Source organism: Miniopterus schreibersii (assembly GCF_964146895.1).
Source record: "Miniopterus schreibersii genome assembly, chromosome: 19".
Lineage (NCBI taxonomy): Eukaryota > Metazoa > Chordata > Mammalia > Chiroptera > Miniopteridae > Miniopterus > Miniopterus schreibersii.
This window is the reverse complement of record NC_138119.1, coordinates 837,982-851,030: the sequence shown is the minus strand read 5'-3', so window position 1 is coordinate 851,030 and position 13,049 is coordinate 837,982. Positions and strand designations below refer to the sequence as shown.

The following is a 13,049-nucleotide window of genomic DNA, read 5'->3' as shown; positions in this document are numbered from 1 at the left end:
CCAAACCTGGAAAAGGAACCAAACTCACTCCCAGGCTGCTCCGAGTAACTTTCTTTGTTTGTTTTGTACCCTGGCTGTCTTTCCTGGAGCCTGGAGACACCTGCTCCGTGCGGAGCGGATGGAAGTCCCCAGTCGCTAAGTCCCTACCTGGCGGTGCACCTGGAGCCCCAGCGAGTGGGGTCCCAGGTCCCCCGCCATGGGTCCCCGGGGCTCGGCCTGCCGAGCAGGGCTTTGCGCGCGCGCGGACCGGGGCAGGTGCGCGCAGGTGGGGCCGAGCCCACTGCCCCCGGGGCCCTCTCCCCGCCGCGGGCGGCACTCACCAGGCTCTGGGCGCCGAGGCACCGCATCCTGCGCTCCGGGCCGGGACTGGGGGCCGACGCAGCTCCCGCGCCCGGCGGACCCGGGGCCGAGCGGCGGGCAGGGGCGCGGCGCCCCCCGGCGGCGGCCTCCGAGCGCGGGCCTGCCGGGGTCGTTCCGAGGAGCGCCGCCGCGCCCCGCACGCCCGTGTCCCCGACCGCAGCGCGGGTCCCGCGCCGCCGCGAGCAGGGAGCGGGAAGCCGCAGCCAGCCAGTCCCGCGGGTGAGAGGGCAGGTGCGGCCGGCGCGCCCCCGCGAGCAGGTGAGCAGGTGAGCGGCGCTCACCTGCGCCAGGTCCTGCGCTAGCTCCTTCCAGGGCCTCGCCAGGTACTGCGCACGGCGGAAACGACCGTTCCCCTGATCTGCGGGCGAGGGAAACTGAGGCACGGGCAGCAGCGACGCCGCTCGCCCAGGAGCCAGAGCCAGCGAGCTGCGGGGCGCGGAGTGGCACCCGGAGCCTGCAGGAGACGCTCTCAGGGCGGGTCCCCGCGGCCTCCACCGCGACTCTCGCCCGCAGCCTGACACCCAAGTGGCCGGAGGGACCGCGGCGCCAGGACGCACGACCAGCGCAAACCCCTGCGGGCTGGGGGCTGAAGACGCGGCCTCATGTCCGCGCGGGGCGGGCGCGGGGTGCGGCCGGAATTGGGGGTGCTGCTCTTCTCTCCACCTGGTCTTGGGACGATCGTTATCCGACTCTTCGAAGATTAAGAAATAATAATAAAAATAAAAAGAAATGTTAGTGGAATTAAAACAACTGCAGACCGGCCACCTACCGCCCCACTCCCGCTCCCCCCCCCCCCCGCACCCCAGGGTGACTGCTTCCTCTCCTTCCGGCTTCTCCCCAGGGTAGGAACCTGGCCGGGGGAATATTTAACAGAATAGATGAAACGCCAGGGGAAGGGCAAGGTGACTCCACGGGCCAAATAAATGGCCAGACACCTGGGGTGCAGCTCCTCCAACAAGACCACAGGACGGCACCTGAACTTGAGGGCCCGTGGACCCCGATTTTTACATAAGCGCGAAAAACAACACGGGGGGATGGCACCAGCGATATGAATCAGGGAAATATATCACGAAACTAAAATGAGTAGAAATATTAGGCATAAAATGGAATAACTGGGACAAATATTCACTGATGTGATTAACAACATGGGGAAAGTGCCACAGGTGCAGCTGCAGAGGAGCCGCAGTTGGGAGGGCAGCCAGAACCCCAGAGGCAGCAGGAAAGGAAAAAAACTGGCAGCTCTTTCTAAATTTTCTCATTAATTTCGAGGCTACAACTAGAACAGAAAGGGAGCAATATAAAAAAGGGGAGCACGAAATATTTGAGACATAACAGATAAATGTTAAGGTTGAAGGAAAGAGAGAAACCTCAGGTGGAAAGGGCAAGTTCAAGCCAAACACTTTATTTATTATTTATTTCTAAAAGAAATGTCCTAAAAATCTGCTGGAGCAATAGACCAAATACCCAGCCAGCTCTCATCAGGGTAACAGCTACTGGTCAGCACACCGATCCCACCTCTAGGTTATCACGGGACTGTACCCTCCAAGGCTCACTTCAAACCCTCCCCTTGCTGCTTCCACCAATCCTTGGGGAAAACCTGCCTCATCTAATCGGCCTCCCGGCTCTGAAAGACCCACCTTGGCCCTGGCGGGGCAGGTGGTTGGTTGGAGCATCGCCCCAATACGCCAAGGCTGCAGGTTCCAGCCCCGATCAGGGCGCAGGCAGGAATCAACCAGTAAGTGCATGAAAAGTGGGACAACAAATCTCTCTCTCTCCCCCTTCTTCTCTCTCAAATATAATTTTTTTAAAAAAGCATTGGCTTGTCCCTAATGGTTATAAAAAAAAAATTAAAAAGACCCGTCTTGTACCAGGCCCTAAAAAACCCCTATAATATAAACATTATACTCTTGAAACACACCAAGTATGTTTATGTTAATAAATTCACAATAATGCTAAAAACAAGGCCTCATTGCTTTAGAAGATTCTGCGGGGCAAAGTCATTATTCGGAAAACTGGTGATAAATGGAAGGGCAGAGTCCTCTCCGCCGCGGGCCACTCGGGGTACCCCGGGCCTGGGGGTCTCTACACAAGCACCCCGCCTAGAGGCGCAGGGAGGGTAAACTGAGGGCATCACAGCGCTCCGGGCGCCACAGGAGGGCGCGCTGCCGCCGCGAGGCGCGACGCCGCACGTCCACCTGCGTCTGCCCAGGTGACAGGTGAACAGAGGGACGAGTGAATCGGCACCAAGGACGCCGCGAGCACGACCGAGAGCGGGCGAGTCTCCTGCCGGGGGACAGGAATGATCGACACACGGGCCTCGGGGCAAATCCCGGTTCGCCGCCCGCCTGCGGCAGGTGAACGCGCCCCACCCACCCCGCCCCTCCGCGCGTCCCAGGTACGCGCCCGGAGCGCTCCCGAAGGCCCCTTCCGAGCATGCGCGGGGAGCGGGAACGGGGCGGGGGGCCGGAGGCGAGGCGCAGGCGCGGTGAGGGAGGTGCAGGCGCGGAGAGGGAGGCGCAGGCGCGGAGAGGGAGGCGCACGCGCGGTGAGAGAGGCGCAGGCGCGGAGAGGGAGGCGCAGGCGCGTCGCGCGCGCGGCGCCTGCGCGGCAGGTGGGCCGTCCCTCGGGCGCCTGCGCGGGGTCGCGCGGTGCCGCTGACCCGCCAGCGACCGGCATGACGGGCTGGGCGCTCGCGGCCGCCCCCGCCTCGCCGCCGCGCCATGGAGTGCCTGCGGCTCCTGCCCCGGCTCCTGCCCCGCGCGCTGCGGCTGCCGCGGCGCAGCCTGTGCGCCCTGCCCTGGGGCCTGACCCCCGGGCGCGCCGCCGGACCGCTCGGAGGGAGCCGGGCCGCGCCGCCGCGCGCGCCCCGCGGGCCCCGCCTGGCAGGTACGGCCCGCGGTGACCTCGGCCCTGCGCGCCCCGCGTCCTCGGCCTCCGGGCCCGCCCCCGGCCGGCCCTCCCGCCCGGTGCTCTGGTCCCCGCTGGTGTCTCTGACCAGGGCCGCCTGGCTCCGCGTGGTAGCGGTGAAGTCACGGTCGGGCTCACGCACCTGGAACATTGGCATTAACGTGTCTTCCTGGCGGGCGCGGTGCACTGGTGCCGGTACCGCGGCGGGACGCGCTGCGCGCAGCCGGCGGCCAGAGGGGTCGCCCGAGGCCGCGAGGGGGCGTCGGAGGGTCGCGGCCTGACGGTGCCGAGCGGAGAGCGGCGCGAAGGCGTCTGGCCCCCAGCGCTGCGCCGTCGGCAGATAACGTGCTCACGCCCCAGGCAGCCCCGTCCCTGGGCTGGGCTCGCCCCTTGCTCCCTCCGCTGGTCGCGCCGCAGACCCGGCTCAGCCGCCCGGTGTTTTAGGGGCTGCGTCCAGAGGACGGTTGGAATCTGATGATTCTCCCGCCTCGCCTAAGCCATTTAAAAGACCATTCCCGGTTCAACCTAACATCATCGCCTACAGTATTAAAATGCACAAATGAGTGTTTCTCTTTCTCTCGGGGAAAAATACTCAGAAATCAGCAAAACAGCCTGGAGACCGTGCACTGTGCGAGCTGCCCGAGCCCCGCGTGACGCCCAGGCGCGTGGTTACAGGGCGCTCTCGCTTCCCTTCCCCAGGTGAGATGCACCGGCTGCGGACGTCGGACGTGGCTCAGGCCACCTTAGCCAGCGTGGCCCCCGTGTTCACCGTGGTGAGTAGCGGCAGCTTGGCAGCTTACAGGAGGCACTTCCCACCCCTCTCGGCCTCCATGTCGGGGCCTGCAGCTCAGAGCTTCCTGCTTGAAAACAGCCGCGCTCCGAGGTGCCGCAGGTTCAGCTCCAGGCCACCGCAGAAAGCTGCTGTTGCAACAGAGCGAGTCACAACCGTCTTGCTGGTGGAGGGCCTGGCCTGCACTTTGTTAAACAGGCAGGGTGTGAGGTGGTGGGGCTGAGCCCAATCCAGCGGGGCCTGCCTGCGCGCAGGCCTTCCGGCGAATCGCTGGGTCCTTGAAGGCTAGAGCCGGGGAGGGGTGGACCCTGCCCGCACCGTGCAGCATAGCACGCAGAAGCATTTTGAAGGCAGCACAGAGTTGTGTTCAAGGGTGCATGCTTGGGAGGTCGTGATCTCGGCAACTTTCTCAGAAATGGTTCATGAGTAAAATAACAAAAGGGATGTGTATCCCACATATATTTAGAGGAATAAGGCCATTGGAGCAGCATGTTAACAAAGGGTGACTAGGTAAAAGTTACATGGGAGCTGGTTGTAATATTCTTGCAACTTTTTTGTAGGCCTTCAGTTAAAAAAAAAAAAAAAAGTTTAAAAAATATGTTTGCTCTTAGCCAGAGTTCCTAAATTCAAATCTCAGCCCTGCCTCTTACTGTTAATTGAGTGGACTTGGACAAATTGTAACATCATTGTGCCTTAGTTTTCTCATCTGTAAACTGGGGATAATAGTGCCAACTTTATAGGATTGTTGTAAGGTTTAAATTAGCCCACATGCCTAAAACCCTTAGAATAGTGCCTCCCACGTGGTAAGCATTCAGCGTACATTAGGCATTGTCGTCATTGTTACTTAGGCTTATTCGCATGGTAGCGTAAATAGTGTACTCATGGTATAGTACCATTTTGGAGAAAATAATATTTTGTTTTTATCATCTCTCTTCAGACAAAATTTGACAAAGAAGGAAATGTTACTTCTTTTGGTGAGTATCTAAGTTCCTTCTAAATCACCTTTTTAAGTCAGTGAATGAGTGAATCTGACAGGAATCACAAAAGGCAGTGCTTTGAGTAGAGCATCCTTTGCGTGCGTGGGTGCAGGAAAGGATCTCTGTTCAGCGTTTATCCATCGTCCTCGGAACTGCGGTATGTGGATCGCCTGTGCTCTCCAGAGTTGTCCTGAGAGGGGCCACTCGAGCTCTGCCCATATGTGAAAGGCACAGAAACATCCCTCCATCTCTTCTTCAGTCTCCCATTCATTCCTGGTCCTCAGAGCCATGTCCCCTGGGCCCTGGGTGGGGCGGAGTCACATACCACCACTGACACAGTGGGTAACAGAAGACGGGAGGGGCAGGTGCTGGATGGCAGTCAGGTGGGGCTCTGCTGAGGGTTGCCTCCTGCACAGCTGTTTCTAAAGTGAAACTGAACATTACCTCACTGTCTGACCTCAGAGGCAGGGCTCAGGTCCCCCACTCACTCCCACTTCCACAGCTCTCTTCCTGCTGTTGCCGAGATCCTCCTGGAATATTTCAGGTGTTTTTGGCTCAATAGCTCCTTCTAAGGTGGTTCTACGTAGAGCGCTGCCACACCTGTGGTTTGGTGCAACAGGGACAGATGACAGTTACCAGTGTCATTGCTTGAGTTCAGTCATCCATTCTGCTTTCTCTTAGGAAATAGAGTTTTCAGGCAGAGAGTCTAATGTGAGAACTGACTTTTCTCATTTTGTATTAGTCCAGGAAGAAAGAAAATTGAACTTACCTTTTCCCAGATTTAAAATACTGGAGATGATAACATAGCAGGAAGAGTAGGAAAAGTGGTTCTGTACAATTCATGTTGAAGAAAAGATGGCCCGTCTCCAGGGCTAGAACTCGATACTCTTAAGTTCTAGTGACGCATGGCTGTGGTCCCAAGGAACTTCCAAGTACAGAGAGAGTTCATGATTTGTGGATAAGAGACTTTGAGAGTTTGACTAGATTTAGCCTGAGTATGTTTTTGAGGTTAAACGCGTATTAAAAAGACTCGTGTCAATTTTGTTTCTTGTAGTAATACAAAACCATCTTGGTGGTGGTGGGAGGGCTGCTCTGATGTAAACACCTAAGCTCTTCGATTGATGGGTTTAGCCGCTTTTTCTATTGAAGACATTTCTTTTACAGAAAGAAAGAAAACTGACTTGTATCAAGAACTAGGTCTTCAGGCCAGAGACCTGAGGTTCCAGCACTTGATGAGCATCACCACCAGGAACAACAGGATCATCCTGAGAATGGAGGTGAGGGTGATCCCATCCCCGTCTCCACCATGGTCCTGGGGGTCACTGCCGGCCATCGTGGTCACACGCAGGTTAAAGCAGCTCTGAGACCCAGGATAGTTTATAACATGAGTGCTGTCAGGAGACCTCGCTGGCGTGGGTTCTGCACATGTGCCGTGCTGGGAAGTGCTGACGCATCTCCTCGCGCTGTGGCAGTTAGTCTCATTTCTGCATGGAGGGAAAGAGGCTTGATTCACAGTGACGTTTTCACTATGCAGCTGTGTGTGATCACGGTGTAACTTTAGCTCCCAAGGGCACATCTAGTTATCCAGACAGCCCAGGAACACACCTTAGTTTAAATTTTACATTTACAGGAAACTTTCTGAACTATATTGTCTTCCTCTGCCTGCTCAATTACACCTGATACTCCAACTTTCCCAGTTGGAGAGTAACGTGAACATGAGTTACTCTGCTGGGCGACGGTTCGGGACTCAGGCATACAGGAGGAGACTCAGGTCTCTGGTATTGGCCCTGCCCTGCAGTGGGCATGAGACTTGCTTTGTTCAAAAGTCTCTGATGGCAGGTGTTTCTCCATTTATCTAGAATTAATAAAAAGAAAGAAATGGAAGCAGGCTTCTCCCAGGTGGTTTCTCCAGGACTCAGTCTTCACTTTTGCTGCCAGCTTCTAGCACCTTAAAAACAGTATCTCTGATGGACAGGTAGAGAAATATGTGATGAAGCAAAGTTAGCACCATTTTAATTGTATAAGTGGCTTGTACATAGGTGTTTACTGTATAATTTTTCTGTATAAAAATTTTCATAATAAAATGTTGGAAAATGTAAAAAAAATCCTCTAATTTTTATATTGCTGACACAGTGGCCACAGGCTACTCTTCTGTGTTCCTCTCTGACAGAAAATGCCAGTCTTTCTCTTTAGGATACGCACGTGTACATATACATGTGCCTTCTTTTTCCCGCAGTATTTGAAAGCCGTGATAACTCCAGAGTGCCTCCTGATACTGGATTACCGTAACTTAAACCTGGAGCACTGGCTGTTCCGGGAGCTCCCCTCACAGCTCGCCGGGGAGGGTCAACTGGTCACCTACCCTCTGCCTTTTGAGTTCAGAGCAATAGAAGCGCTCCTGCAGTATAGGGTAAGCTCACTGGTCAGCTGCTTGAATTCTTTCTGGTTTAAAATGCTGTTGGGGAGGAAGACAAGTCAGAGTTGTTTCCATGGCGCTTTCCTTCTCCCCGGACATGACACCTCTCAGGGTCCTGCATGGAGAATGTACTTAATTCTTTAAACGTTAGGACCCAGTCAGAGACCTGAAGTCTGTAGCACAGGACATAGAGTCTTTGAGAGCCGTGTTCGACATTCAGCAAAGCCCATTTCAGGTTGGCTGTCCTTCCACAATTTTAATAACTATGTCCTATTCACAAAGAACAAAAGTATCACTTAAAGATGTAAAGTCTGGGCTTTGAGCACGGAGTGGCAGAGTTTCTTTGTTAATCCGTCCCCCACGCCTTTTGTCAGTGTCTGTAGGGAGACTCTCCTGAGGGTTAGCTCCCTCTCAGACACGAGTCTGGTAACAACATGGCGAGTGGCCCCCTTTCACCAGGAACAGAGCGTTTGGATCCCCTGGGAAGGCACTCCAGCAGGGCTGGGCTCTGAAAGTTGCTGCCGCCCCGGCTGTTCCTGGTTTCCATGTGTAATCACAGGGTTCGCTGACCCTGAGTTCTTACACAGTCATGTTGCCGTCTAGATCAGCAAGCTGCAGGGGAAGCTGAGCACGTTGGAGCCCCGGATCCTCGACACGCTAGAAGCGTTGGTGGACCCCAAACACTCCTCTGTGGACAGAAGCAAACTGCACATCTTGCTGCAAAATGGCAGAAGGTAAGCAGGTGCCCTACACGTGTGGTCTGAACCCACTAGAATTCTGTGATTGTTGCCTGTCTAAAATGCCAGCGAGTCTTGCCGATGGGGTGACTTCCTGTCAGTGCCGCCAGAGTGGGAGCAGCCTGGGCGGACGCCGAATGAAAAGGGCCCAAAGTGAGGATGAGGGAAGAGCTGTGTGCAGCTGTCACGTGGCCGTGATTGGGGGAACGGCCCTTAATCTGCAGGGTAGACAGAGAGCACTGTCTACACATCACTGCTCACCACACACGTGGGGCGTCTACTTGCTGAGATGCTGGGGGCACTGTCCTCGCAGTGACGTGTGTACGTTCACGGTGCTGATCATTTCTGTGCACCTGCTCCCACAGTCTGTCCGAGTTGGAAACAGACATTAAGATGTTCAAGGAGTCGCTGCTGGAGATCCTGGACGAAGAGGAGCTGCTGGAGGAGCTGTGTCTCACCAAGTGGAGCGACCCCGAGGTCTTGTGAGTGACCTGTCCTATGTGTCCCTCAGGCAGGGCCTCTCTTCTCACCAGGCGGCTCCATAGCAAGCAGAGCACCTGTCCCTCTTGTATTTGCTCTCAAGCACTCAGTAGTTCACTGTTGCCTTCGCCAGACCAGTATCAGAAACTAACACGGACGCTTTTATAATGCGCATGGTGGGAGCTGTCTGTACTGATTTTAAATGTTACTCATATTCCCCTATGGACGTGTTAGGATAAAAAGGGCTTTGCTACCAGAAGGTCTAGCAGCAGAAACGTGGACACTGTCACTCCTGTTTGCTTGCGTAGCCGGCCGGTCTGTCTGCTGGGCTGACAGCTCAGGTGTCGTCCGGAGTTCCGCCTCCCTGAGCCTCGCGGTGGGTGCAGGTGCAGGGAGGGCAGAGAACTGTCGGCATCATTTGTCTGTGAAAGGACACATTCCCCTGGGGGTGGAAGTGCTCTCTGTGCTTTTAGTCTTTGGTTTTGTTTTACCTGGTTTGTACTGACTTGTACCAGCTTATCCACGTTCACGTCTGGATTCTGCTGTAACTGGTAGTGAGGAGGGACCATGAACACACACAGTGAGGCTCACTGGCCTGCGTAGGGCAGGACCCTGTGTCCTGGATGTACCTGTGTTGAAGGTCAGGTTCACAGCCTCAGACTGGCCTCATGACAGTAACAGAAAGGACGGGGCTAGTGTGCTGGGTGGTAGCTGAGTATCAGGCACTAACTCGGGAGTGTTGGGTGCAAACATGGCACACGCGGGCGTACTGGTTACGCGGCTCTTGTGATTGGAGTGAGCAGAGCAGCATGGGCATTGACCACGCGGAGGAGATGGAGCTGCTGCTGGAGAACTGCTACCGGCTGGCCGAGGACCTTTCCCACGCAGCCCGGGAGCTGCGTGCCCTGATCGACGACTCCCAGAGCGTCATCTTCATCAACCTGGACAGGTGGGTCTGCGGGATGGTCAGAGCTCTCTAGACGCTTCCCATGAAGTGGGATAGTGATTAAGGAAGGCCACCCTCGCCCTGTCCCCACGGCGTGGGTGTCCTGCTCTGGATGTAGGTTGAGCCCGAACACCTGTGGCTCCTCAGGGCACTCACTGTGTGTCACTGGCAGCCTGGCTGATCTCACTGTCTCCGCAGCCACCGCAACGTGATGATGCGGCTGAACCTGCAGCTGACCATGGGCACCTTCTCCCTCTCGCTCTTCGGACTAATTGGAGTTGCTTTTGGAATGAATTTGGAATCTTCCCTTGAAGAGGTGAGAATATATTATTTCAATAATCTAGGGGTTTATTTTTTAATGTTTTGAAGGTTGAAGGTTAACTTTTAATATAGATCTTAAAAAGAGAGTCTTCACATGCACACTCCCCTAATGAAATAAAACGTGTTCTCCGATTCCTTTAAACCAGACGTGTTGCCAGATCCTGTTTTGCGCCTGTGTGACTGACGTGCACACTACTCTTTTCCAGGACCACAGAGTGTTCTGGCTGATCACTGGTATCATGTTCATGGGCAGTGGCCTGATCTGGAGGCGGCTGCTGTCCTTCCTCGGGCGACAGCTAGAGGCTCCTTTGCCTCCTATGGTATGAAGGGGATGGGGGGGTCCCAGTGGGAGAGCAGAGTGGTCACACCACCCCAGCCTAAGTCACCGCATGCAGACTGTGACCTGGGCAGTTAACTCCTCGAAGCTGCCTCAGTTCCCCATTTGTCAGTTAAGCCAGCACCACCTGCGTCATGGGGTCAGTGGGAGAGTTAAGTGAGATAGTATAATGTACTGGGAGCACAGTGCCAGCCCCTGAACACACGAGAACTGTTCACTGAGTGGGGCACGTGGTGGTGAGCACTACACGCCCAGACAGGAAGTGCCTTGGGTACAGGTGTGTCCTGACTGAATGTAGGAAACAGCATTGTCACTAAGAAGGGGTAAAGGTCACCTCCCCTCCACGCGTAGGTGACACCACTGAGCCGAGACCCTAACAAGCTGACATGGGTGGGCAGTCCTCCCAGCTGTGACGGGATCATTGTACCAGCACCTTTCCCTTCAAGACAGACACACTGACATGTCACTCCTGCTTTGTTCAGGTGGCTCCTTTACCCAGGAAGACCCTGCAGGCAGACAGACGTCTGGACGTGAAGCAGAGCCTCAGGCCGGACGGGCTGGGGTCCAGCAGGAGTGTCCTCACACCCCGGTGAGCGCGAGGCTCTCCTGGTCGTCGCAGGGACACGCTGGTACCTTACAGACTCAGAGACTGAAACAGTCACCGAGTTAATCACGTCTGATGAGAGTCTGACGGCAGCGAGAGCACTGGGCTCAACCCCATTTCCTAATTCTGAGGAAACCAAAGGACTTGCTTTGTAAAAGGCCAAAATTCTGTTTCCTACAGCAGAGGGCTGTTTTTATAGATGAGACGTGGAGGGGTTGGTTTAACAGTAGACTGTGGTGTAGGTTTTATTTTCTTCACGTCGAGAAAAGCAGAGTGTCCAGCCAGCGCAGCCGGAAGTGGGACCGTCACGGGCTCAGCTGGCCATGGTTCTCAGGGACTCAGTTCTTGATCTTTGGTCTTCGTGATGTCCTTACTCAGGTGACCGACAAGCTAGCAGAATGCAGGTTAGCCTTAAGACAACCCTGGAAATGTGCACTCCGACTCCGTCTCCGGCGGAGACTTTCTTATGTTTGCTCCTTTACAGAGGCAAATAAAAAGGAAGTGGTTGTTTATCACCAGCTTTCTGTGGATGCAGATTAATCAAGATCTCACTCTTTGGGCCCCTGAAACTGGCTTTCTTTGCTTGGCTATAATTATGCCTTTGGAAGTAGAACTGAAGGAAAGAACTTCATTGTTACTGGTTTATAGTTCCTCTGGTTGATCCCCGATTGTTAGAGATGACATATCCCCCCTGAAGGAAACCCCCTCACCTCCAGGCTGGCAGGAGGGCAGGAAACTCTGGGCCTGCCATCCCTTTTGTTTCCACACCAGAGCTTTGGGGTCAGGACAGGTGGTTTACAGCTGTAGGTCCCAGAGCTGCCGTCCTCCTTGGTGTCCCGTGTACCTCTCCGTGTTTCTGGAGGTTAAAGGCCACTGTCCTTGCCCGTGAGGCCGCGGGACAGGGAGCCCAGAGCAGCCCTGCATGGCAGCTGTGGGCGGTTGTCACAAAGGCCTAAGTGTGCACCCCATGCTGTGGGCCTGGACTCCCGAGGAAGGTGTCAGAGGCGGCGGCCCAGGGCCATGTAGGTGGTTTGTGATAGGAATAAAAACGCTCTTCCCCCAGCTCACGTGAAAGAAAGGTGACGGTTTCCACACACTGCGGTGGCTGTGAGCAGCCACGAGAGGGAAGCTGGGGGCCTTATTATAGAACAACTAATAAGTATAAGTAATAAATATAGTAAATATAAGTAATAAATGTAATTAATAAGTATCACTTACCTGGGACTAAGAATTGGCCGCCAAGAGTGGAATTTGTTTTGACTGTGATCAGGCACAGAGTTCTTTTCGTCTTTTTTTGTGGCTTTGGGTTAAGTGATTGTTTTTGATGAGCCATCTTGTCAATAAAAGAAACGAGTGCACCTGCCTCACAGGTCTGAGGGGGCTGGTTTCAGAGTCAGCCAGCTCTGCCTGGAGACAGCAGGACGCTCCTTACATTAGATTCTCTTAAACAATAATAGCAGGGCCTGTGCCAAAAAGGTACAGAGTTCAGCAGCTTGAAATCCTGAATTAAAATAGACTGAGCACAAATGATTCTTTGAAAATAGGTGATAGAATAACAAATGCCGGGTTCCATGAGGCAGGGAGCCATCGTGCGCCGTTCAACATGCACATGTGCCAGGCCCGACAGACCGGCTGTCTCCAGAGGCAGGCCTCTGAGAAGGTGCCCCACGCTGGGGTGCAGCTAGCTCTGCTCTGCTCCGATGCGCAGACTGCGACACCACCCCACGGAATCACAGAGGCTCTGATGCGCAGACCGCGACACCACCCCACGGAATCACTGAGAGGCTCCAATGCACAGACCGCGACACCACCCCATGGCATCACTGAGGCTCCGATGCGCAGACCGCGACACCACCCCACGGCATCACTGAGGCTGTTGGGTTTGTGAGTTATTCAGAGTTGTGATAGCTTTGTTCTGGGAGTTACAATATTTAACTCACACTTTAAGATTCACCTGAGGAACACCTGTGGAGTTGGTCTAGTGGATGGAGCCTGGAACAGGGAACTCAGACCCGAGTTCCCCCCGAACTCTGTTCACGTCATAGCTGGTCTGTTAGGCACCAAACAATTCCAATTGTTTAGCCTTAAAGAAAGTTGTTACATAGACAAAAATTGCAAATATATGTAAATCAAAAACTGTAAGTATATATAAATGTGTCCTGATATCTTGAAAT

General features: G+C 54.7%; 2 protein-coding genes across 3 annotated transcripts in view; one reads left to right on the top strand and one right to left on the bottom strand.

The window, feature by feature from the left end:
• The window catches only part of SLC44A3 (solute carrier family 44 member 3), a 29,897-nt gene extending 29,507 nt beyond the window's left edge, over positions 1-390 (bottom strand). Inside the window, exon 1 of one of the 2 annotated variants that reach the window (XM_081122314.1) lies at positions 321-390. In XM_081122314.1, the coding sequence (XP_080978440.1) occupies positions 321-347 (27 nt within the window). In that variant the 5' untranslated portion in view covers positions 348-390. The remainder of the gene's footprint in view (positions 1-320) is intronic. The other variant, XM_081122315.1, reaches the window with a different exon arrangement.
• A 2,599-nt stretch (positions 391-2,989) lies between these two features.
• On the top strand, positions 2,990-11,390 carry MRS2 (magnesium transporter MRS2). Its single transcript, XM_081120569.1, has 11 exons — positions 2,990-3,246; positions 3,967-4,040; positions 4,995-5,031; positions 6,199-6,311; positions 7,271-7,444; positions 8,054-8,184; positions 8,553-8,669; positions 9,464-9,616; positions 9,812-9,929; positions 10,141-10,254; positions 10,754-11,390. The coding sequence occupies exons 1-11, from the start codon at positions 3,081-3,083 to the stop codon at positions 10,862-10,864; spliced, it is 1,308 nt and encodes a 435-aa protein (XP_080976695.1). The 5' UTR covers positions 2,990-3,080; the 3' UTR covers positions 10,865-11,390.
• Positions 11,391-13,049: the final 1,659 nt, after the last annotated feature.